Source organism: Macadamia integrifolia, chromosome 3 (assembly GCF_013358625.1).
Source record: "Macadamia integrifolia cultivar HAES 741 chromosome 3, SCU_Mint_v3, whole genome shotgun sequence".
Lineage (NCBI taxonomy): Eukaryota > Viridiplantae > Streptophyta > Magnoliopsida > Proteales > Proteaceae > Macadamia > Macadamia integrifolia.
In genome coordinates, this window is record NC_056559.1 from 26,026,930 (window position 1) to 26,049,436 (window position 22,507).

At 36.7% G+C, this 22,507-nt stretch overlaps 3 protein-coding genes across 3 annotated transcripts in view; 2 read left to right on the forward strand and 1 right to left on the reverse strand.

The window, feature by feature from the left end:
• LOC122074283 (LRR receptor-like serine/threonine-protein kinase GSO1) overlaps positions 1 to 2,060 on the reverse strand; it is a 2,304-nt gene extending 244 nt beyond the window's left edge. The window contains exon 1 of the mRNA XM_042639117.1: positions 7 to 2,060. Within this exon, the coding sequence (XP_042495051.1) occupies positions 7 to 1,842 (1,836 nt within the window). The 5' untranslated portion in view covers positions 1,843 to 2,060. The remainder of the gene's footprint in view (positions 1 to 6) is intronic.
• The window catches only part of LOC122072718, a 100,374-nt gene that overhangs the window by 62,760 nt on the left and 15,107 nt on the right, over positions 1 to 22,507 (forward strand). The window lies entirely within an intron of this gene.
• Positions 18,940 to 20,349, forward strand: LOC122074284 (receptor-like protein kinase). The gene is made up of 3 exons (XM_042639118.1): positions 18,940 to 19,076; positions 19,171 to 19,281; positions 19,542 to 20,349. Exons 1-3 carry the CDS (start codon positions 18,940 to 18,942, stop codon positions 20,347 to 20,349), a joined length of 1,056 nt encoding a protein of 351 aa, XP_042495052.1.

Sequence of the window (22,507 nt, forward strand, 5' to 3'; positions counted from 1 at the left end):
GGCAACAGCAACTACAGCAGCAACTGCAACTACAACTGACACCAAAACTGAATTTCTCTTCTTTGATGAAGTAGGAGTTGCACCAGATGTCGTAGTGTTTATTTTTACGACGTTAGTTCCACTGGTATCAATGACAATCCCTGGTTGGTTGAAGCGCGGACGAGTACCTGATAATGGATTGTTGGAAAGCAACAGTACTGTAAGGCTTTGCATTGTAGTTAGAAACTCTGGGATTTTACCAGTGAAGTCATTGTTTGAGAGATCCAAAACCTCTAAAGCATTCAACCCACTCAGAGTGTCTGGGATATGCCCAGCAAAGAGGTTCCTACTGAGGTTGAGAGCAATCTGCAAGTTACTAGGCATACTAGGAATCCTCCCACTCAATTTGTTGTTTCCCAGCTGGAGTTCTATCAGCGACTTCATGTTCCCAATTGAATCGGGTATTGAACCACCAAATCTGTTATCACGTAAATCGAGTATTGTGAGATTCCCTAAGCTGGATATTTCAGAAGGGATCGAGCTGGTCAATGAATTCCTGCTGATATTCAGTATAGACAGCTTCCGTAGTTGTGAATATTGTGGAGGAATTTCTCCTGTAAACCTGTTGGATTGGAGCTTCATAACCTGAAGTTGATTAAGATTTCCCAACTCTTTCGTTAATGGACCATAGAACTCATTCTCAGCAAGATTCAACAGAGCTAAACTCTGAAAGGTTCCTACTTGTGGAGGAACAGACCCGGTGAATCTATTGTTATTGAGCTCGAGATAAGTCAAATTTGAAAGCGTTTCATTGGCCAGAGAAGTGATTGTACCATTAAGAGAATTGAACCCAAGTCTTAACCTAATCAAGCTCTGCGAAAAGTTGGAAGGAATCGGCCCTTCCAATGAATTATAAGACAGATCAATAGACTGCAAAGTTGATGATGACAGAAGGTCTGATGGGATTGAACCGCTTAACTTGTTGTAACTAAGGTCCAAAATCCCCAGATATCTTGAAATCCCAGAAGGAATTATGCCAGAAAAGCTATTCTGATAAGCAGCAAACCGAGAGAGTGTCTTAATACTTGAAAGACTCTCAGGAATTCCTCCACTAAGATGATTGGCTGACAGAATAAGGATCTTCAACTTGGAGAGTTGTCCTATCCTATCGGAAACAGGCCCAGAAAGTATATTACTACTGAGATCAATCAGAGCTAGAGATTTGTAATTCATAAGCTCTTCAGGGATTTGACCTCTAAAATGGTTGTTCTTGAGCTGCAACTCTTCCAAAACCATGGCTTTACCAAGTTGGGTAGGGATTGAACCATTGAACTGGTTGAAGCTAAGATTCAAGCTTCTGATTCCAACTGGCCCATTTAATTGAGAATCAATACTTCCAGCTAATGAATTATAGGACAAGTCCAAGTACTGTAACCCACCAAAACCACTAAAATTAGGCAAAGGACCAGACAATCTGTTCTGACTGAAATTCAAGTGATTGAGCCCATTAATCCGTCTACAGTCTCTGATGAAATCACTAGGGATGGTTGTCAAAGAATTTATGGAGAAATCAAGGTACTCTAAAGTATCAATTTGGCACAAATCAGTAAGAAAATCAGACTGAGAGAGTCTCGAAGAGGGAAAAGAGAGACGGATGATGGATCGACCGTTGTCGCTGCAAGTGACTCCTTTCCATGAACATGGATTTGAGTTACTTTCGTTAAGATAAGTAGAGAGCTTTTTCATGGCGTCCTTCTGGGTTTGAGGGAGTTGAGACAGTACCACAGGAATGAAGAACAAAAGAATGAAAGTAAAGGAGAAGAAGAAGCAGAGAAGTGGTGAGACATGCGCATACCTGACCATATTCGCTTGGATGAGCTTCTCCTACTCCACGTTTTTGAAGGGAGTAACAGAAGGACAGGGGAAGGCTTAAAGAGTTAAGGAGCAGAGAAAACAGAGAAGGGGGAATTGGGATTTTGAAGGGGAGTTGGATACTTGGATGGTGTGTTAATGGTGGGAAACTTGGAATGGGTGTGTTTTGACTAGGAAGAAAAACACAGTAGACTGGACTTGCAGAAAAATGTTTCTTTCTCCTTCCATGACTTTGACTGGCAATGGCTAGTCCAAGTCTACCGATTACCAAATGAGATTGTGGGCTCCAGTTTTGGTGGGAAAGTGGCATTTTTTTAAGGGATTATATACAGTTCTCACTACTCAGTAACTGTCTTTGATTAAATAATGTTAATAATAATACTAAAATAAATTTTAAACATTGATAGATGGTGGGTCTTTTTTTTTTTGACAGGAATGATGGGTCATTTTCACAGTTGGATAATGAGGTTACAGTCTAACTGAGTCACATATCAAATTCGGAGTTGAACTCAATCAAGTAACCTTTTTTGTATTGGCATACATGTCGTGTATGTTCTTGTATGTATTATCAGTATTTTAGATATAATTGTGCTCTCTTTTAACTCCAATTGGGAAGAGATGGTTTGGATTAATGAAAACATAAAATTGGATGGCTAATATTTGTCTTGTGATTTCATAATAAAACCTTAAATAATCTTACATATCTCTTTTAAGTCTGAGTCATCATTTGTCTCCGTTGATAAGTTTTAGCAATGTTTCATATGCATTCTTGAAAATAGATTTTACGGCTACGGCTACTCAGTGTTCTGAGACCCATTTCAGATGCAAAATCTAATCCAAGAATGGATACCAAAACACTGCCTTAATTTAGAAGCATTATATCACTCCCAAAACGATGACAAAATGATTTGACGGTACTGGTATAATAGATCTAAAGGAAAAGTTTATAAGAGTGCAACTCCTACACTAACATCTATGTGTCTATATCTCTCCTCCTCCCCATAAAATGACATCCCTACCCCCTACAGGTGTACGAGTAAAGCTTCAAAGAAGTTGTCGCTTGGGCCTCGCATAGGTGTAGGATCCACACTCTCGGACAGAAAACCTTTCCCCTCTAGATCTAATAGATATTGGAGGATGACAATTTATAATAGAACTAGAGGGGTGGAAAACAGTTTTGATTTACATTTAGGGAAAAATTGTCCCACGACACGAGAGTACAATTTTCCTCTCACATGGTTTTTTATTTCTCTCTCGTGCTCTGTGATTTTCTTGTGAATGATATCATGTCAGACCAACCATTGGTGTGGCATGTAGATTCCTACCCACATTGGCATCTTTTTTTTTTTTAAATGATAGATTTCTTAATAACAACTTGATCGAATGATTTGAAAAATTATTGACAAAAAGTTCCCTGCAGCAAATTGCCAATCCGTCTGGGTTAAAATTTGACATAAAAAAAAAAAAAAAAAAAAAAAAACCCTGATATGTAGACTTATAATATTTGTGTAAATTAATGGCTGGTCCAACATGCAATGGTCTAAAGTGAGTGTGAATGGTGATTTGGAGCGCAGTGGTCGGCTGCCATCCAATGGGTTTGGTGTAAGTCCAAGGATGTCAAGTGATGGATTACTCTCCCACTATCATTGGGGGCAGCCTGCCACCTACATTGTCTTCTCCATATACTCTCCCACCTTCTCCTCGGCCCCTCTGGATGCCCAATCCCCCTCCGACCACCACTATGGTGGAGCCACCTTAGCAAAGGAAAAAGTGAGTTTAAATGGTGACTTTTGAGGCTATTTTGGATTCTAGAGTCTAGAGTCTAGAGTCTAACCCAGAAACACTTTACCCAAAAAAAAAAAAAAACAACCCTCAAGCACTTCTTAAGTATAGTCTTTTGCCCCTTGCGCAACGGAAAGGCTTGACTATCCTTATTGACCCAAAACCTTAAACCATTTTTTCAATTTTTACCAACCATTTTACTATAATATTGCCCTTAAGTCCCTTGCAATTGAATTTTTTGGACTTCTTATTTCCGACAGTTTTTTTTTTCATCACATGGTAAGCATCATTGTGTAATTTTCGCTCTCCTTCCCATTAGGATCTATATCCTCTTTAGTGCCCTAGCATGCCCAAAGCACATTGGACGGTTAGCAGCACACAAATATGTACCTTTGGTCATCGGATGCGTGTCAGGAGCACTGTGCATACTTGAGAGGATCTAATTACCTCTTCCTCCCCTCCTGTAGAGTTGCATAGATTTCCCACGATGGATAAATTCCCGTTCACTGTTTGATACTGGGAAATTCGGTCCTTTAATTTGGAATTATATATGTTATAAAAAAGGGGAGAAAAAAGAGAAATATTTTAAAGAAAAAAAAAATTAACTTTCTTGGAATCTACCCTGATGATCAGAACAGATATGACACCACCTAAGAAATCTGGCCATTCTCACATAAATCTATCAAATGGTCTAAAATCTATTATTAAATTGAAGAAACTACAATGATAAGATTATGTTGGCCAAGCCCAACTTAGAAGAATGCGGTGAACTTCTTTTCCTCAATTATTAATTTAAGGCAATCTTGAATTTTTACAATCTTCTCAAATAAATCATTTGGTAATGAAAAAAGGAAACGCGCGATGCTATTATGTGGATTCCTTTATTTATCATTTCACATTTTTTTTTTATGAGGAAGTGTTTTTTGGTGAGAGATTATGGTTTCTACATATGTGTGACGATCAGTGAAAACACATAAGGAAGCATCCACAGAGATGTCCTAATGTTTCTGGATGTAGTCCAAATTGTCTGCAGTAGATGGTGAGGTGCAGTGAATATTTAACAGTTGAGAGGGTCCGACCATGCATCACAGCCGTTGGATGCTCATTACACCTCACTGTTTGGTCGCAGATGATTTTTTTTATGCTTTTAGATGTAAAGGTCACATTCTCCCACAAAAACCTTTTTCCCTTTCTTTTATATATATCCTTTCACATTTTATCCTTGGGGTCCACATTCTCTCTTAACATTAAATGCTTATACTTATTGGACGATTTATCACCTACAATGCCTTTTAGTGCGTGAAAAATTGCATGCTGACGTCGTAGAGAAGCTCACCACCTTAGGTAATATAGAATGGTGGTTGTGGTTGGGGGTTTCCACTTTCTTTCTCCATTGTCTGAATTGATGGGAGTGATTTTTTAGCCATCTCTTAAAAGAGTCAAAAGAGATTTTATGAATTCATTTGGGCATTTTACTTCATCTTCATTCATCTCATTTTATTTTAAGGCCTCTCACATTAAGTTATTTATCATTTACAACCCATGTGGATGAAACATAGATTTGAAAATAATTCGGACCATTTAGAAGTCAAAAGAAGGCAATAAGACAATGATACAAAATAACTGTTAAGGGTTCTTGTTAAGTTTGTCTCGAATTCTTGACCTGTTTGGAAGATTGACCCGATTCGACATATTTTGGTGGCGACCCGAATGGGAAATTTTCTGAGATCTGTGATGGAAGCAGAGGGCTTGGGCCGATAGGCCCAAGCCCGGAGCCCATCACTGATCTCGTATGGGGGTGCGGGGGCTACGCCCCCGCGGTATGGTTCGACCGGATTGACCGCGACCCGATGGGTCGAACCACTATTTGGAGTATATATATATAATGTACTGTTGCTTGTTGAGAGTCATTGTATTCTAGGGTTTTCACAAAGCTAGGGTGTAATCCTTCTTCTGCATAGTGAATCATCTTCTTCTTCGCCCGAGGACGTAGCACACCACCCTGGTGTGTGAACCTCGTTAAATCTCTGTGTCGTACGGATCTATTGTCTTTCTTTATTCGTGTTTCTTGGTGTTTGATCTAACAGTTCTCATAAGTGGGACCCATAAGGGTTTTTCATCTTTCAGCATTTAGCATTATAGTTGGACCCACATTCACAAAAGAAGATTTCTCTTTCATTGGAAATATAAGACACTTTGGAAGACTTGGAAACTCCAAGTCTCTCTCTAGCGTGGGGGTTGGGGTAGAAATTTGGGTTTTGCAATTTTAGTCTTCTTGGCAATCAGACTTTGCTCTTTTCCTCCCAATTCACCATTTTTTTTTGTTTGTTTGCTTCACCTTACTTTTTAAAGGATTGATGACTTCCAAGTCTTTTCCAGCTTAAAAAACGCGAAATTCCTTTCCCATGTTTCACGGTATAAGAGAATGGACTAAAAAGAAAATTTTAATAGAATGTACCACCAAGTTTCCGTTGGGGATCCGCCTAGAAGACGAAATTAATAATTTTACATAAATTTGATGTAAAGATTTATAAGCATTTGAATATTTTTTTTTAACAATTAGCTTTTAAAGATGAGTTTTATCCAAATCCCTGACAACATAAATACCATCGAATGACTCACGGATGGGATAGTTTCAACACCAATTGATTGAGGGTAAGAGTGATGATGGAACAAGAATTCCATCTCTTGTAATATCGGTGAAGGAAAACTTTTGTCTAATACAAATATCTAGTAACATGGTTTAAAAACTCTGAATTTATGGAATCCGGGAATGTGGATCTATCTGAGTTGATATTAGAATCAACATATTCTAAGTATCTACGTTTTGACCTACAGGGTCAGTCCGAACTGTATAGGAAAGAATCGGGATCATTTTTACTTTAAAACCTTGTCTAATGTCAGATGTTTAACCTAAGGAAATTCCATTTTTATTATCAGATGAAATATTGTCTATGTTTCGATGGAACCTTTCTTTCTTCTTGTATTGTTAGCTAGATAATGAAAATTCCCTTTGGAGGAGGAACCTTTCCAAGGAGCCTTTGGACTTCCAACGTTTCTTTCAACCCATGGGTGTCAATGGGTCAGGGTTTTTAAACCCCAACCCAACCCCAAAGGTCTTCTAACTCAGTCCATTAAGTCTGGCTGGATATGTCAATCTAGGCCCAATCCGGTCCTGATTGATCTCGATTGGGACTGGATAGGACGGATAAACCCTTATGTTATGTATTGGTGAATTTAAAAATATAGTATAGCCAACTTCAAGTTCCAGTTCCTCTCACCTTCCTACACCATTAACCTCTTGAATGCCTTATTTCCCATCAGTTTTCCCATCCGCAATTTTTCAAACCCATGAATCTCCAGTTTCATTTTTCCTCACCCTGTTGAACAGTGTACGGAAACCTATCTTATTTACTCATGGTACCTTTTGTCAACCTATCATTGATAACACAATCAACCCTATTAAGTTTACCTCATATTCTTGACCTATTTTGAAGATTGATATGATTCGACATATTTTGATAACGATTTAAATGGAAAGTTTTCTAAGATATATAATGAAAGCAAAGAGATATAATTTGATAAGATCGATCGTAACCCAATAGGTCGACCCAAGACTTGAAGTATATAATATACTATTGTCTTGTTGAAAAAGGTCATTGTATTTTATGGAGTTTTTCGAGCTAGGGTTTCAAGGCAAGTTTTCTTACCGTTACTTAGGTATAATCTCTCTTCTGCATAGTGAAACATCTTCTTCTTCGCCCGATGATGTAGCACACCACTTTGGTGTGTGAACCTTGTTAAATCTTTGTGTTGTGAGATCTTGTCTTGGTTTATTTATCGTATTTCTTAGTGCTTGCTCTAACAAACCCAATGACTTCCAAACTCCACTTGAGCAATAAATGCCTCTCACCATTTTGCCAAAAATACTCAAACACACCGACAAACCCACAGTTACTTGAAAAAGATCGGTGCTCCTTTATCTTCTGGTTCCAGCCACCACCTCAAGAAAATGGCTAACCCTTCCCCACTTTCCAACTTTGCTAAAAACCCACCACCATCAACTGTGAAATCCTTCTGGGGGGCTCCATCCATCAACTTTGGTGAAGACCTATCAACCCGATCATGTAACCCCTCGGCAACCTCTTTTGTGGGGCTGCTTGTCAACAAACCCTTCCCTAGCTCAACTGATTTAAGGGACAAACTGGTGTCACTTTGGGATCCCAGTGGTGCCATCTTTATTTGTTGTATTGACCATGGCTCGTTCTGTGACGTCCCGAGACCCGGCCTATTTTTGGACATCAATGGTTCACAGGATCTGTAAGTTCTAGGCGATAATAAACCAGAGTAGTATCCACACAAGCATAAGTGCAAGCAGAATTCAACTAAACTAATATATTATTAAAATTTAAGGTTCAAATATCTAATTCAAATTTCAAACTTAAAGTAAAGTTGAATTAAAGTATGTCTTCAAAGTCTAACTCAAGGTCTACATCATCTAAAAATAAAAATCATTGTTTTCTTCAAATCCATAAGCAATGTCCTCCTGCTAATCAACTATAAGTTCAACATTCACGTCATCTCCATAATAGTCCTCACCAACGTCATCTGGAAGTTATGAGAGTAAGTCTCTGGGAAAAAACTTGGTGAGTAGAACCACAACATTAAACATGTTTGAAATCATGATCATATAACTAATATCAGGAAAGACATATACAATATTGTTAAGTTTGTCTCAAATTCTAGACCCGTTTTGAAGATTGACCCGATCCGACATATTTTGGTGGCGACCCGAATGAAAAATTTTCTGAGATCTGTGATGAAAGCAGAGGGGTTCGGCCCAAGCCCGGAGCCCATCACTGATCTTGTATGGAGGTGTGGGGGCATAAGCCCAGTGGTATGGTTCGATCGGATCGACCGTGACCCGATGGGTCAACCCGCGATTTGGAGTATATATAATGTACTGTTGCTTGTTGAGAAAGTCATTGTATTTTGGGGTTTTTCGAGCTAGGGTTTCAGGGCGAGTTTTTCCTCACCGCTGCTAGGGTGTAATTTCTCTTCTGCATAGTGAATCATCTTCTTCTTCGCTCGAGGACGTAGCACACCACCCTGGTGTGTGAACCTCGTTAAATCTCTGTGTCGTACAGATCTATTGTCTCTTTATTATTCGTGTTTCTTGGTGTTTGATTTTACAAATATAATATAAAATTTTCAAGAAGATAAAGAATAAACATATCACACATACTTACATTGTTACATTTATAATTGCCACATAAGTACATATGATGATTCAAAAGAAACTAAACAATAAGTTCACAATATCATCCATGAATGATCAATGTGTCATAGTACCATATTATCTCTACTCAAAATATAGAAACTCGTAGAAGCTAGCTAGTGTCCAACCTCTCAAAGACAAAGTCATACCTCCCGAAGGTCAAGTAACAATTGATAGATCCTGTCGAGGATAGGTGCATCATCTAGTAATTTATAGTTCCACTAAGAAAAAGTCTAGTAAACCAATCATCACCTCAACATTATAATGCCAATGTTGATAAGGCGAGACAACAACAAAAAAATCAACCAATAACGAAAAATATATATAAATACAAATAAATTCAAAATTCAAATGTGATCAATACTATAATTCCACCCTATCAATCCCCATGTAAATATGAAATCAATTTTAGTTTTAATTTTGTAAAAGTCATCAAAACAACTACACATAACAAATCAATGATTAAGGAGGTCTCACATCCCTCCTCAACCAAGGCTAGTAATGTAAAGCATTATTACTACAACAAATAATGCATCTCATAAATCAAAATAGTAAATTTATCTAAGCTAGTGTTTCTAAAAACATATGCACAGATAAAGACTCATATGGTATAAGAATCATGTAATGCACATAGTACATTACTCCATGCAATCATAATCATAATTTAACACATAATATTATAAACTAACATTATGTAATCAATGTTTCATTTATAAAATTTTACTATGTACATATAATGCAAATCATAGAATGACCTTCAATTTGTTCCTCATTCTCTCATGTATATAACATTAAGTTTGCAAAATCATATTTTTAATGACCAAACATTATGATATCCAAAATTTAGAATATATCTAGGATTCACATAATTCTCTTTTGGATAACATTAAGAGAATAAGCAAGTTAGGGTAGAAGTTCCACTCACCTTGATGTTGTTCCCAAAATTCTTCCTCAGCCTATTCTTCCTACTGACATAGAAAAATAGGAAATAAATATCTTTGAAACTCTAAATACATTGAAATTAGATCCTATTGAAACTTAACTCATATATACAAGTCTCATATGAAGATCACATAAAATAACCCTTCTTAGATTATATATCAATCTCCCTAAAAAACGATCTTTATACTGTAATAGATTCTAACCAACAAATTTGTAAAATTCTTTAACCCAATTTTTAGAACTCAAATCACTTTTAAAATTTTCATATATTTATAAGATTCATGAAGTTACTACTATAAAAATATCAGATTAAAATTAGAAGTATATATGCCTCTGTCACTACCGCCATTCTTGGGTACAGAAAACTCACCTGACAGTTGCCTATCTGAGTATATGAATTTTTCGGAGTATCAAATCAACTCCGAATTTAATGACATTTTTAGGAGATCCCATAAATACATGCATAGACTCTCAATAATTATTTTAGATCATAAAATAATATATAACTATTTTTAATAATGCGAACAATCTTGGACTACTGTTCTGTCCGACCCAGAAATTACTGTTAACATATCAAAATCTTATTTTCTCTCCTTAAACTCATAATCCACAATCCCAAACCTTTAAATCATGATTAATCTTCCAAGTAGAATAGAAGAAAGTAATTAAATCATGTTAAGAACTCTTACATTGAAAACCGTTTGAAATCTTGATTCATTTTTTTTTTTCTTCTTCTTTCTCCTCTTTCTTCTCCGCAATACATTTTCCTTTTTTCCTTTTGATTTTTCATAAATAGATGGTGAGAGGCACTAGAGCCACGTTTTTTGCTTCTATTTTTCTTTCCCAAATCATCTCCAACTCTATCTCTATCATTCCTACTTCATCTCCAACTCTCTCTTGTTCTATTCTAGTCTCAATTGATCTCCAACTCTTTTTCTCATTTATCCTATCTTATCTTACTTACTTTATGTTCAAATATATCCAAAATTCAAAATGGAAGTCCCAAATTTATTAGGAAATCTTTCATTTATTAATTATTAATTAGCTATAATTAGTTAGATAGGATTGTTAATTAATTAGGCCTTATCCACTTGTTATCTAATTATCCATGTGGATAATAAGTTAATATTTATTTATATATATAGATATTATTCTTAAGTAAATAGATCAATATTAGGGTTGACATTACAATCATATAATTAAAGAATAGTCAAATTATGGTCCAGTGGCAAAATAGTAAATTAGGATTCAAAGGAAAAACGATAATTTCTATGGTAAAAACCCTAAAATTATTTTATAGTGTAGTTACATCTAATGGATGAGTTTTAGCACTTACCAAAGATTGATGCACCCTCAATGGTCTGGTATCCCCACTTTAAGTCACCCTGACCCTACAATAGTCAAAAGACAAAAACAACCATAATCAGATTTCAGGGTATTACAATTCTCCACCCCTAACAATAAATTTTGTTCTCGAAATTTTACAACAAATTTTGTCCTCAAAATTTACCATGATGTTACAATCTCCCCTCCTAACAACAAATTTCCTCTTTGAAATTTACCAAGGTATTACAATCTCTCCACCTAATAAAAAATTTCGTCCTCAAAATTTTCTAGGATATTACACGTTCTATATTGATTTCATTTCGGCTGAAACTAAGAAGGCTATTATGGCCGACTCTCCTCGGTGGTGAGACAATCATCTACTACAACTTGGTGTGTACCCACTGGACTCTGAAGCATCCTGTAGAGAACTTGAAGTCATTCATGTTTGGATCCATGTTCACAACATTCCTCTTGAAGCTTTTTCCTTCCATAACGTCAGATTTGCCGTCTCTTGCATGGGTAGAATCCTGATCTCAGCCTAAATCCTTTTGAACTGGTGGAGAATGGTCTAGCCCTTGGTACTGCTAGGGTCAAAGTGGCAGTCAAGAAAAATCGACTTGTCAGCTTGAGCTCAAGAATCCATATGATGGAGGGTGAACCCACATCAGCGTTTTTCAAGTTTGAACTCACTAGCCTCTGCTGGCTTTGCAGAAGGCTTACCCACCCTGTGAATCTGTGCCCCGACTTACTTCAGTTTAAAGAATGTCCGATCCCACTCCCCTATAAAGATGCTTCCACTTGTCCACTCTTTGTCAACCATCGCCGGTTTTATGTAGCCACTGATGTTTGCAACTCAGCCACCCCCACCAACCCCACTGTGATCCCTAATACTTGCAACCCAGCCCTCACCACTCTGACCCCTGTCTCGAAGGCACTCTTTGGTGGCAGATTGTCATACACAATCCGTGCCTTCGAATGCAGCTTATGGGTCTAACCAAATTTTTGAATTCCATGCAAACTATGCTACTAACTACTGTGTCCCCATGGAAATAGACATCGTATACCCAAACTGTACCCCTTTTGACATCCCTCAACCGATCCCACCCATCTTCAACTTGAATGACCCATTGTGGCTGCAACACTACCTCTCTCTGGATCCCAAAAATGGAGTACCTAATGTCCCTTCATTGCATTTGGTGAATGATCCCATTCACCCTGTCTCCACTGATTCCATTGTGCCAGCTGCAACCATTGTCGGGGCCCCCACCAATGTATCCTCAAATTTACCTACTCTGCCTACCCACCATCACCTATATCCCACCAACCCCCAAATCCTGATGAAAATGACCCATCAAACTGAAGCCAAACCAGAAACAACCCACTTTGTCAATTCAATAAAGCAAGAAATGTCCCCATCCAGTATATCTTTATCCCTCAAAACCCACCCCCTTTACGCCAATATAAACCTTTTGGTGAAGGCCCCTCAAGGTACATACCTTGGAAGAGGCCTAGGCTAGAAGCCCAAGAGACGCCATTGGTAACCAACATCTGTGACCTGGTATCTGAAGCCATGTCCCAAGCCGACGAGCCGAACCAAATCATTCACCAAATCCTTGAGAGGATTAGAGGGAGGGATAGACTTGAGGACCGCGACAATAATCGTACCGAGGAGGACAACACCGAAACTAATACCGAACAGCCTCCTTCCGATGAGTCGCCACAAGGGAGGGATGCAGTGAATACCAATCAGGACTGGGCATTGTTGTTCATCTCCATGTTCACGATGGTGGCCATTTTCTGAAAAGTCAATATCCACTCCAAGTTTAAGGTTTTCTTTTGGAGAGCGTTCAATAACGGATTACTAACCAAAGATATCTTGTCCAAGTGGGTAGATATTGACTCCATGTGTGGCCTTCGCCACTCCTAGCAGGAGTCTTTCTATCATTTTATGTTTGATTGTGAGTTCACAAGGAAGATTTGGGTAGCGAGCCCATTGGGTTTCAATCATAACATACTTCCATTTGATTCTGTTAAGAAACTAGTCTCCTTTTTTTTTCAACTCTGGTTTCATCCCCAAAAAAGACTTGAAGTGATTTTCTTTTTTTTTTTTCCTGTCTTTATTATTACTTGTTACTTTATCTGGATCCATAGAAATAAAACTCTCTTCTCTGCACAAACACTAGATCCAATCACCACCATTAAGCATATTGAGTTTTGGATGTGAATGGAATCACTTGCAAAATTTTGGAAGCCCAGGTGATATCTAACCTAGATCCATATTGCACGGCTCCGATGATCACACAAAGCTCAAACTCTCTTATCGTAACAAGTGTCATAGATAAGCAAAAGAATATGTTTGCATAGGCTTTATCTTTTATTTTTCAAAAAAATAGGTATCTTACGTAAAGCAAACTATGTATTGACAGGAAAAAATGGTGAGGCGGAGGCACTAGGTCTTCTAAAGGGGTTGACAAGGGCAAGGATCAACAAGTAGACGATTGATGCAGTGTGGAGTGAAGCGGACATTCTCAAGAAGTTCTTTGATAAAGAATTTGACAAACTGTTAACTTTATGGCCAAGAACCCTAATTATTCTAAACTATGAGATGGACAATTATCATATTTACCCTAGGTTTGATTTGCTAAAGACTAATAGTATCTTAGAAAATCTAAAATCTATGACTTATGAAGCGTTGTCTGGTAGGAAGCTAATATTTAGGATAGACATGGCATGTAATATAAATTATGTTATCTAATGCTTTTATCTTTCGTTTGACTAATAAAAAAAAAAAATTCAAAAACTTAATCTGAGTAAATGTAAAACTAGATGACTATGTCCTTTCTTCTATGATGTAAGGTTTTTTGTTTATTCCTTCTATTTATTAAAAAAAAATAATAATAAATAAATAAATAAATAAATAAATAAATTCCCTCTCCTTTACTACTTTACCCTAGTTCTTCTGAAATTGAGGAACTGAAATACCCCATACTGGCCTTTCATTGTGTCTATGACATTTCAAAGCATAACATTTCTTGTGATATCATAGTATCATGATGTAACAGTTCGTTTCATTACAATTATTATTATTATTTAAAAAAATATATTCAAATATAAATAAAGAAGCGTCAAAGTGTTGTGACCCTAGTTACAAAGAATAGTATTAATACTACAATCAATATGTAGGCTGTAATCTAAAATCTTTAATAACCCTTTCCGAATAAAAGCTGAAATCAATATACTATTTAAGTTTAAATATAAAAAAATCCAAATCCCACCAGAGAAAAAAGGAAAAAGGAGGAGGGCAGTTGATAAAAAGGAACGAGATGAAATTATTTTATAGAAGATGTTTTCTTGTTGATACCCGTTAAGGTGTCTACTAATTTTTAAGGGAGAGTGATAAATATCAAGTATGTTAGCGGATAGTACCAATAGGACCACATGATGGAGTATCATTCAGGAAGGATATAGGGGTCATTTTAGAAAAAAGGAAGAGAGAGATAGATACAATGAGTGCTAGCATACTTGATATTGGAGGCATACCCAACATTTTCCCAATTTTTAAATATACTGTTTTATCCTTTTATTATACCATTTTTCAATGAGAGTAAATCGTGTGATTTCATACATGTACTTATAGACCCAATATTTGTCACTAGCATAATCTAATGTCACTTTGAAATTATTTTTAAAAGTTTTTAATCCTATCTTAAATCATTCTTGAGAATAAGACATAAAGACATTGCCCTTTTAGTATATCATACTTTTTAATATAGTAAATCATATCATTTCACATATGTTTTAAAAAAATTATACGAGGCAATGCCAATTTTTGATAGTAACATAATTATAAATCATTCTCAAATTATTCTTAAAAAAATTTTATGGGAAAAAGAATCCTAAAAGGCAACGTGACCCTTGCGTCTAGACATATAGGAGGTCAAAATAACTGCCTTTCCCCCTATGAAAGGTAGAAATTCTTGTCGTTGTTGATGTTTTCGCATGCGTTCCATTGGCTCCTACGCTAGTGTAGAAGCTACGCTGCCTTTTAGAAAACCCTCTCCCATTTCTTATCATACTTAAATCACTTTTGGGAATAAGACAAAAAAAAAAAAAGAATGGGAGTGGTTTTCCTCCAACACCAGTGTGCAATTTCGGTCACTAAATGGGGGCTATTTTGAGAACCCTGAAAATTGGGGGAGGGATAAATAGCACATTCTAAGGGGGAGAGTGAACAATGGTCTCCGTAGGGGAGAGGGCATCTAGGTACAGTTTCATTAGAAAAAAAAAAAATGGCATTTGCCCCTGATTGGATTCATGTTCACCTCCCTTGGTTGATCCTACACTAACGTAGTAGCCACACAACCAAGTAGCAACCCCATTCTATTCTAAATATTCTTGAGGTGTCATCTAGAGAGAGTGGAGAGGTCCCGTCAAAGCAATGGTAGCAGAAAGAACAAAAAGAAACTATGTCAATGAATCTAAGGCTGTGTTTGGTAACGTTTTTGTTCCAGAAATGACGTTTCGTGTCAAAAATAAAAATTTCAGTTTCTGTATCAAAATGCCCTCTGTTTTTTTTTTTTTAATGAAATTGGAATGACGAAAACTACCTTTGTACGTTTCGTCAATTCTCGTTCTACTTTTTTTTTTCCCCTTTTGTTAAAAAAAAAAAAAATGAAACACACCATAAATACACCAAATGTTTTGTTCCATTTTTTAATTCCTATAGAACGAAAAAACTCCAAAAGTATTTTTCTGGAATTACCAAACGCAACCTAAGTTTGTTACGTTTTCTTCCAAGTCAACACATTCATTCCAAGTGTGTTAATCGGGAAGGATCTCGACATTTGGGACAGGTATGTACCAATATCACTACCGAAGTGCCAATCCTAGTACTGTCCCATTTAGTTAATGAGACCAAACTTAGGTCCCAATCCTGATTAATAATGGGATGGGATGGTATCGGTTCTTAAACAGTTCTCAGCACTATAGAATAGGGAGAAGAACTTTAATGATTCCATTATTAGTGTTGTGGATCTTTTATTAACATTAGATCTAAAATGTAACTTACTTTTGAAAGAAAATATAATACAAAACTATGGTGAATTTCATAGTTTTATTTGATCTTACTCTCTAAGATCACATATAAGCTTCTCGAAATAAAACTAAGAATTAGTGATGACTAAAGAAATAAACCCCGTTATGGTTTTAATACCATCACCAAACAAGTTTATAGTAACAGAACTTAAGGTCCATCAACTGAAATCTTCATAAAAGAAAGGGGAAATTACCTAGATCCATTAGATAAGATAATTTATTACAAAATAAGAAGGTCTAAAATTTATTTTATATTCATTAGTTTCAAGTTTAAAAATATTTACTTAATTCCCAAAGTTAGTTATCGTTCATGGGATCCAAAAAATAGAAAGAAAAAAACAAACTCCCTAAAATAACCCTAACGTACCTTACCACTCATAACGTGAAGTGGAGAATCACATTAGTATTGTGTCATGAAAACCAATGTGATACCTAAAGGTATTTGTTACAATGCAGCAACATTGATGGTAATCATAATTATACTGGATAAATATTTTACTGCAAATAACCAGTATTGGAAGGTAGGTCCCATGTATGGCTTCCCATGTCCCTCATTGAAAGGGTCTCCTCTCGCTTGAATCTTGCGAAGCCAGGAAATCAGAAATGTAAGAGAAGATAAAATAGGACGAGCATGACGATTATCAGTATGTCGTGTAGTTGGAGACTTGTCCAGGCTGATCAAGATTATGTTTAGGCCAAACAGAATAAGCCAAGCGCCTTCATTTGGATCATTCTACAATTAGCAGTAATTTAAAATTAATTCTTAAATTAAGTAACTAGGTCTTGTTGCTTATTGCATACACCATATATAATCCCGGCTCTTACATTTAGCTCAAACCAGCCTTCCAAGAGATACAAGAAATCTCTAAAGTTCTCCAGTGGAGTACAGACTTTTACCGTGTTAAAATTGGGAAGATAAAATCAGTTAATTAGAGGAAAATTAATAGTTACAGTTCTATGTAGATATGGGCGATGAAAAGTACTGATTATTTCCTTATATTTGATGAGAATTCAAACTCCAGAAGACCAATCCCATTGCCTGTTTGACTATCAATTCAGAATCACTAGGTCAAGTACTCTTAACACCATAACTTTCAACGTGAAATAAGCACCTAACTAGGAGAGGTATGATTACCATCAATGCTGTTGCATTGGAGTAAATACCTTTAGTCATCACGTTGGTTTCTAAGACACAATACTAATGTGATTCCACCTCAATAAATATGAGTGGTAAAGTTAGGGTTACTTTAGGAAATTTGCTTTTATTTTTTCTTGGGTCTCATGAACAATAACTAATTTTGAGAATTAAGTAAATATTTTTAAACTTAAAACTAGTGAATGTAAAATAAATTTTGAACCTTCTTATTTTATAACAAATTATCATATATCTAGTGGATCTAACTAATTTCCCCTAAATGAAAAAGCCACCCAAATACATCAAACTTTAGCCATAAACTTGAATATAATAACATGAAGTATACCCATTTAAAACAGCAAGCAGTTCTGATTTCGTCCAATAGTTAATTGGTATTTCAGTGTTGATACCATTGGGAATCCCATCCCAAAACCATTCTAGAGCCAGTAATTATTTGGTACCAAAATCAGTTTCTAATACTATCCTATTTATTAATAGAACGATCAGATATTTAGTTTTAGCAGGACGATTCTGAGATGGTTTTCCATTCTGGTCCCAAATTGATACCCTTAAGGGGTGTTTGGTTCCATTATTCTATCGGATTACTTTCTATGGAGTTATGATTCTTATTTTTAAATAGGAAAATTTTCTTATACCATATTTTTTATTTAAATTATATATATTTAAATTTTCTTATACCACCTTGTCTTCTGAAAATATCTAGTACATCCCTATTTTGTTAACTAAGTGGTGACATGGCATGGTTGATCTTTCTTGAACAACGACATTACAAACTTACTGATTTACCCTTCATTGTAAAAAGCCCCAAATCAACCATCTTCAACATTTTCAAAATTTGTCTTAGCCGTTGTAGAAGGATCAAAATCCTCTGTTTTTCTCATCTTTGTTTTTCCTTGTTTTGCTACCTACAGAACACGACATGTGGACAACAGAGGATCCAACGGTCAAGGTTGGGTGTGGATTATTACATCCGATGCGTTGGTCTTAAAGTTGTCCACGTGTCGTGTTCTGCAGGTAGCAAAACAAGGAAAAACAGGGATGAGAAAAATAGAGGATTATTTTCCGTTGTAGAAGGGGAGGTTTAGGGCTTCCCTTGCAAGTACGGACGATTCCTAACCCACTGAACTCTCCAACATTCATCCAAAAAACGATTCACCTCTACAGAATCACAGGAAAACCTCGACCAAACGCTCGCTCCTCTGTGATTGGACCTACGGGTCTAATTTTCTGGTGTCTCACTATTAATACATAATCCTACAGGCAATAACAAACACCACAAAACCCCATCTTCCACTTCACTCTGTTCTTCGCTCCAAGCTCTTAGCCTTCCCTGCTCTCTGTTACTATCTCCAAGCCAAAATGGGTAAGTATGTATATATCTCACCCTTCCTCTGCTTCATTTTCTTCTCCTTTTCCTTCATTCTTTTGTTCTTCATTCCTGTGGTGCTGTCTCAACTCCCCCAAACCCAGAAGGACGCCATGAAAAAGCGCTCCACTTATCTTTACGAAGATGACTCAAATCCATGTTCATGGGAGAGGAGTCACTTGCAGCAACAACAATCGATCCATCATCCGTCTCTCTTTTCCCTCTTCGAAACTCTATAATTCTGATTTTCTAGCTGATTTGTGCCAAATTGATACTTTAGAGTACCTTGATTTCTCCAGAAATTTTTTGACAACCATCCCTAGTGATTTCATCAGAGTCTGGACGGATTAATGAGCTCAATTACTTGAATTTCAGTCAGAACAGATTGTCTGGTCCTTTGCCTAATTTTAGTGGTTTTGGTGGGTTACAGTACTTGGACTTGTCCTATAATTCATTAGCTGGAAGTATTGATTCTCAATTAAATAGGTCAGTTGGAATCAGAAGCTTGAATCTTAGCTTCAACCTGTTCAATGGTTCAATCCCTACCCAACTTTATAAAGCCATGTTTTGGAAGAGTTGCAGCTCAAGAACAACCTTTTTAAATGTCAAATCCCTGAAGAGTTCATGAATTACAAATCTCTAGCTCTGATTGATCTCAGTAGTAATAAACTTTCTGGGACTGTTTCCGATAGGATAGGATAACTCTCCAAGTTGAAGAACCTTATTCTGTCAACCAATAATCTTAGTGGAGGAATTCCTGAGAGTCTTTCAAGTATTAAGACACTCTCTCGGTTTGCTGCTTATCAGAATAGCTTTTCTGGCATAATTTCTTCTGGGATTTCAAGATATCTGGGGATTTTGGACCTTAGTTACAACAAGTTAAGCGGTTTAATCCCATCAGACTTTCTGTCATCGTCAACATTGCAGTATGTTGATCTGTCTTATAATTCATTGGAAGGGCCGATTCCCTCGAACTTTTCGCCTAGCTTCATTCGGTTGATCCTTGGGGGCAATTCTCTTAATAGTACCATCACTTCTCTGGGTTATGGAATTCTTTCAAAATTGATTTATCTTGACCTCAATAAAAATAGTTTCACTGGGTTTGTTCCTCCACAACTGGGAAACTTTCAGAGTTTAGCTCTGTTGAATCTTGCTCAGAATGAGTTCTATGGTCCATTGCCAGAAGAATTAGGAAATCTTCATCAACTTCAGGTTGTGCAGCTCCAATCCAACAGGCTTACAGGAGAGATTCCTCCACAATTTTCACAACTACAGAAGTTGTCTATTCTGAATATCAGCAGGAATTCATTGACTGGTTCGATACCTTCTGAAATTTCCAGCTTAGGGAACCTCATAAGGCTGGACTTACGTGATAACAGTTTTGGTGGTTCAATACCCAATTCAATTGGGTACTTGAAGTCACTGATAGAACTCCAGCTGGGAAACAACAATTTGAGTGGGAAGATTCCTAGCATGCCTAGTAACTTGCAGATTGCTCTCAACCTCAGCAGGAACCACTTGAATTTCCATATAAATTGCACTCTGACGTTGTGATGATCACTCTCCCAAATTATTGAAACTCTTCTGTTAGAGTTCCTATATTCTAAAATGCTAATGTAATCCTTTGCAATTTGATTAGTTTCTTTAGCTGTACTGATCCATGATGCAGGAATCATTGTCCACTTGTCACAGCAATTGGGCACCCAAGTGATGCGTTACTTAAAAGGGAGAACTCTAACTAACCCTTGCTCACTATTCACTACAGCCGGTTCAAAGCGCAATGCATCATTTGCAGGAAAAGCCCCAGCATAAGATCGAAAATATAAAGTTCCATGATCATTGCAAAAGGATATTCCAACCCGTTACACCAACCCTCCTACTTTTCTTGGCTAAGAACCGACGACATAAAACATGGGTGAAGCAATTTTGCCTATTTGTTATAGTACCCCTAAAAGAAAAACTTGAAGGAAAATAGATTTTATGAATCCATCACAACGTTTTTCCTTTTTTCATTTGTCTCATTTTATTTTTAGGGAAAAGCAACATCACAATATGGAACCCATATGGATGATACCATTTTCTACAAAGCCATTGATGTGGCATGCAGTTTTCTCCCACATTGGTATAGGAGAACCCTCTCTCTTATTTCTAAGAAGAAGTGTCTCTGGGGGAGTGCGGTTCTTGCGCATACACAAAGACCAATAGGAACACATGAAGAAGCATAAATAGAGGTGTCATTTTCTATCTCATGGAAGGCAAGTCGTCCATTTCATTTCCCCACATGTCTGGGCACAAGGGCCATACTCCCCCAGTGAAACCATTTTCTCTATTTTTAATTGGGATTTTTTTAGGGTTTCTTTGGAACTATAGAAGAGGTCATAAGCTAGGGAATTGGAGCAGGAAACATAGATTTGAAGTGAATTCAGAGTGTTATCTCTATCTGAATATTAATTATTTTTTTCATGGGAAAAAGTACAGGCTTTCAGCATATATATATACTTCCCTCTAGGGGTGTCAATTCCTAAACCGAACTGGTAAAACCGGTCGGATCGAATCGATAACAACACGGACCGAATCGAACTGAAGCCTTATTGGTTCGGTTCGGTTTCGAGTATTGCAACCCCAAAACCAAACCGAACCGCACCGGAAACCGGATGAACCCAAAACCAAACCGAAACCGGCTCAAAACCCGGACGGAAACCGAAACCAAACCTGTAAGAAACCGAAACACTCCAAAATTTATTAAAAAATTAAAATTTGCATAGTTTTGTATACATTTGTATGAAAAGTCGAATCCAAACTATACCAAAAACCAAAACCAACCCGGTTACAAATCGATTTAAGAAACCGAAGACAAACCGAAATCAAACCGCACCAAAACCGAAACCAAACCGAAACCAGAATTTCCTTATTGGTTCGGTTTCGGTTTCAACTTTCCCACACCGAAACCAACTCAACCCGGACCAAAACCGAGCCGGACCAACCAATTGACACCCCTACTTCCCTCTCGGTCTTTTCTTCATTAAATATGTGGATCCTCTTCTCTCTCAAATTAAATATATCTATTTTTTTTTTTAATATCGTTTTTTCCCTTATTATTAGCTTGACTTATAAGATGCTAGTATAAATGCGAAACATACTTGATTTTAATCTTGTGCAAGAGTGGCCCTCTCAATTGGGAAACGGAACGCAGGACACTATGCATGTTAATAAGAACTTCTATAATCTTTTTACACCAAACATAAGCCAACATTAATGATATGTTTGGCGGTCAATGACCATAGAAATATTATTGTTGGATGGGTTGCTTGCATTATAAATAAAGGAAAATGTCTCTCATTATATGCCAATTATATAATGACAGAACAAACTCTGGAGGTCAATGCTCAGAGCATACCCCCTTTGAGATGAAGCTAACCTTAAGATGGAGGATGGAGAGTATGAGAGATCTAAAATGATTCTTAGGTGATAGAAGAACTAATTTTTTACAGGAGCAGCAAATCGTGGCATTGGAGCTCAATACCTCTACTTCTAGATGTCTATACCTATTTTTTTGTCTCAAGTTTTCGATTTGGTCTTCCTAATGTAAGGTATAGCAACAATGGTTATGAACAATAGATTTCACATTAACAATTTTAACCCAGATATTAATGTTTTATCTTACCTTTCTTAATTAATAAATCTTTCATCTCATTAGAAAAAAAAAAAAAAA

Excerpts from the sequence above, each read along its gene's own strand:
- LOC122074284 (XM_042639118.1), top strand. The coding sequence starts at position 18,940 with ATGACTCAAATCCATGTTCATGGGAGAGGAGTCACTTGCAGCAACAAC. Across the intron at positions 19,077-19,170 it reads TGCCAAATTGATACTTTAGA|TCAGAACAGATTGTCTGGTC; the intron begins GTACCTTGATTT and ends CTTGAATTTCAG. Across the intron at positions 19,282-19,541 it reads ATTGATTCTCAATTAAATAG|TGGAGGAATTCCTGAGAGTC; the intron begins GTCAGTTGGAAT and ends CAATAATCTTAG.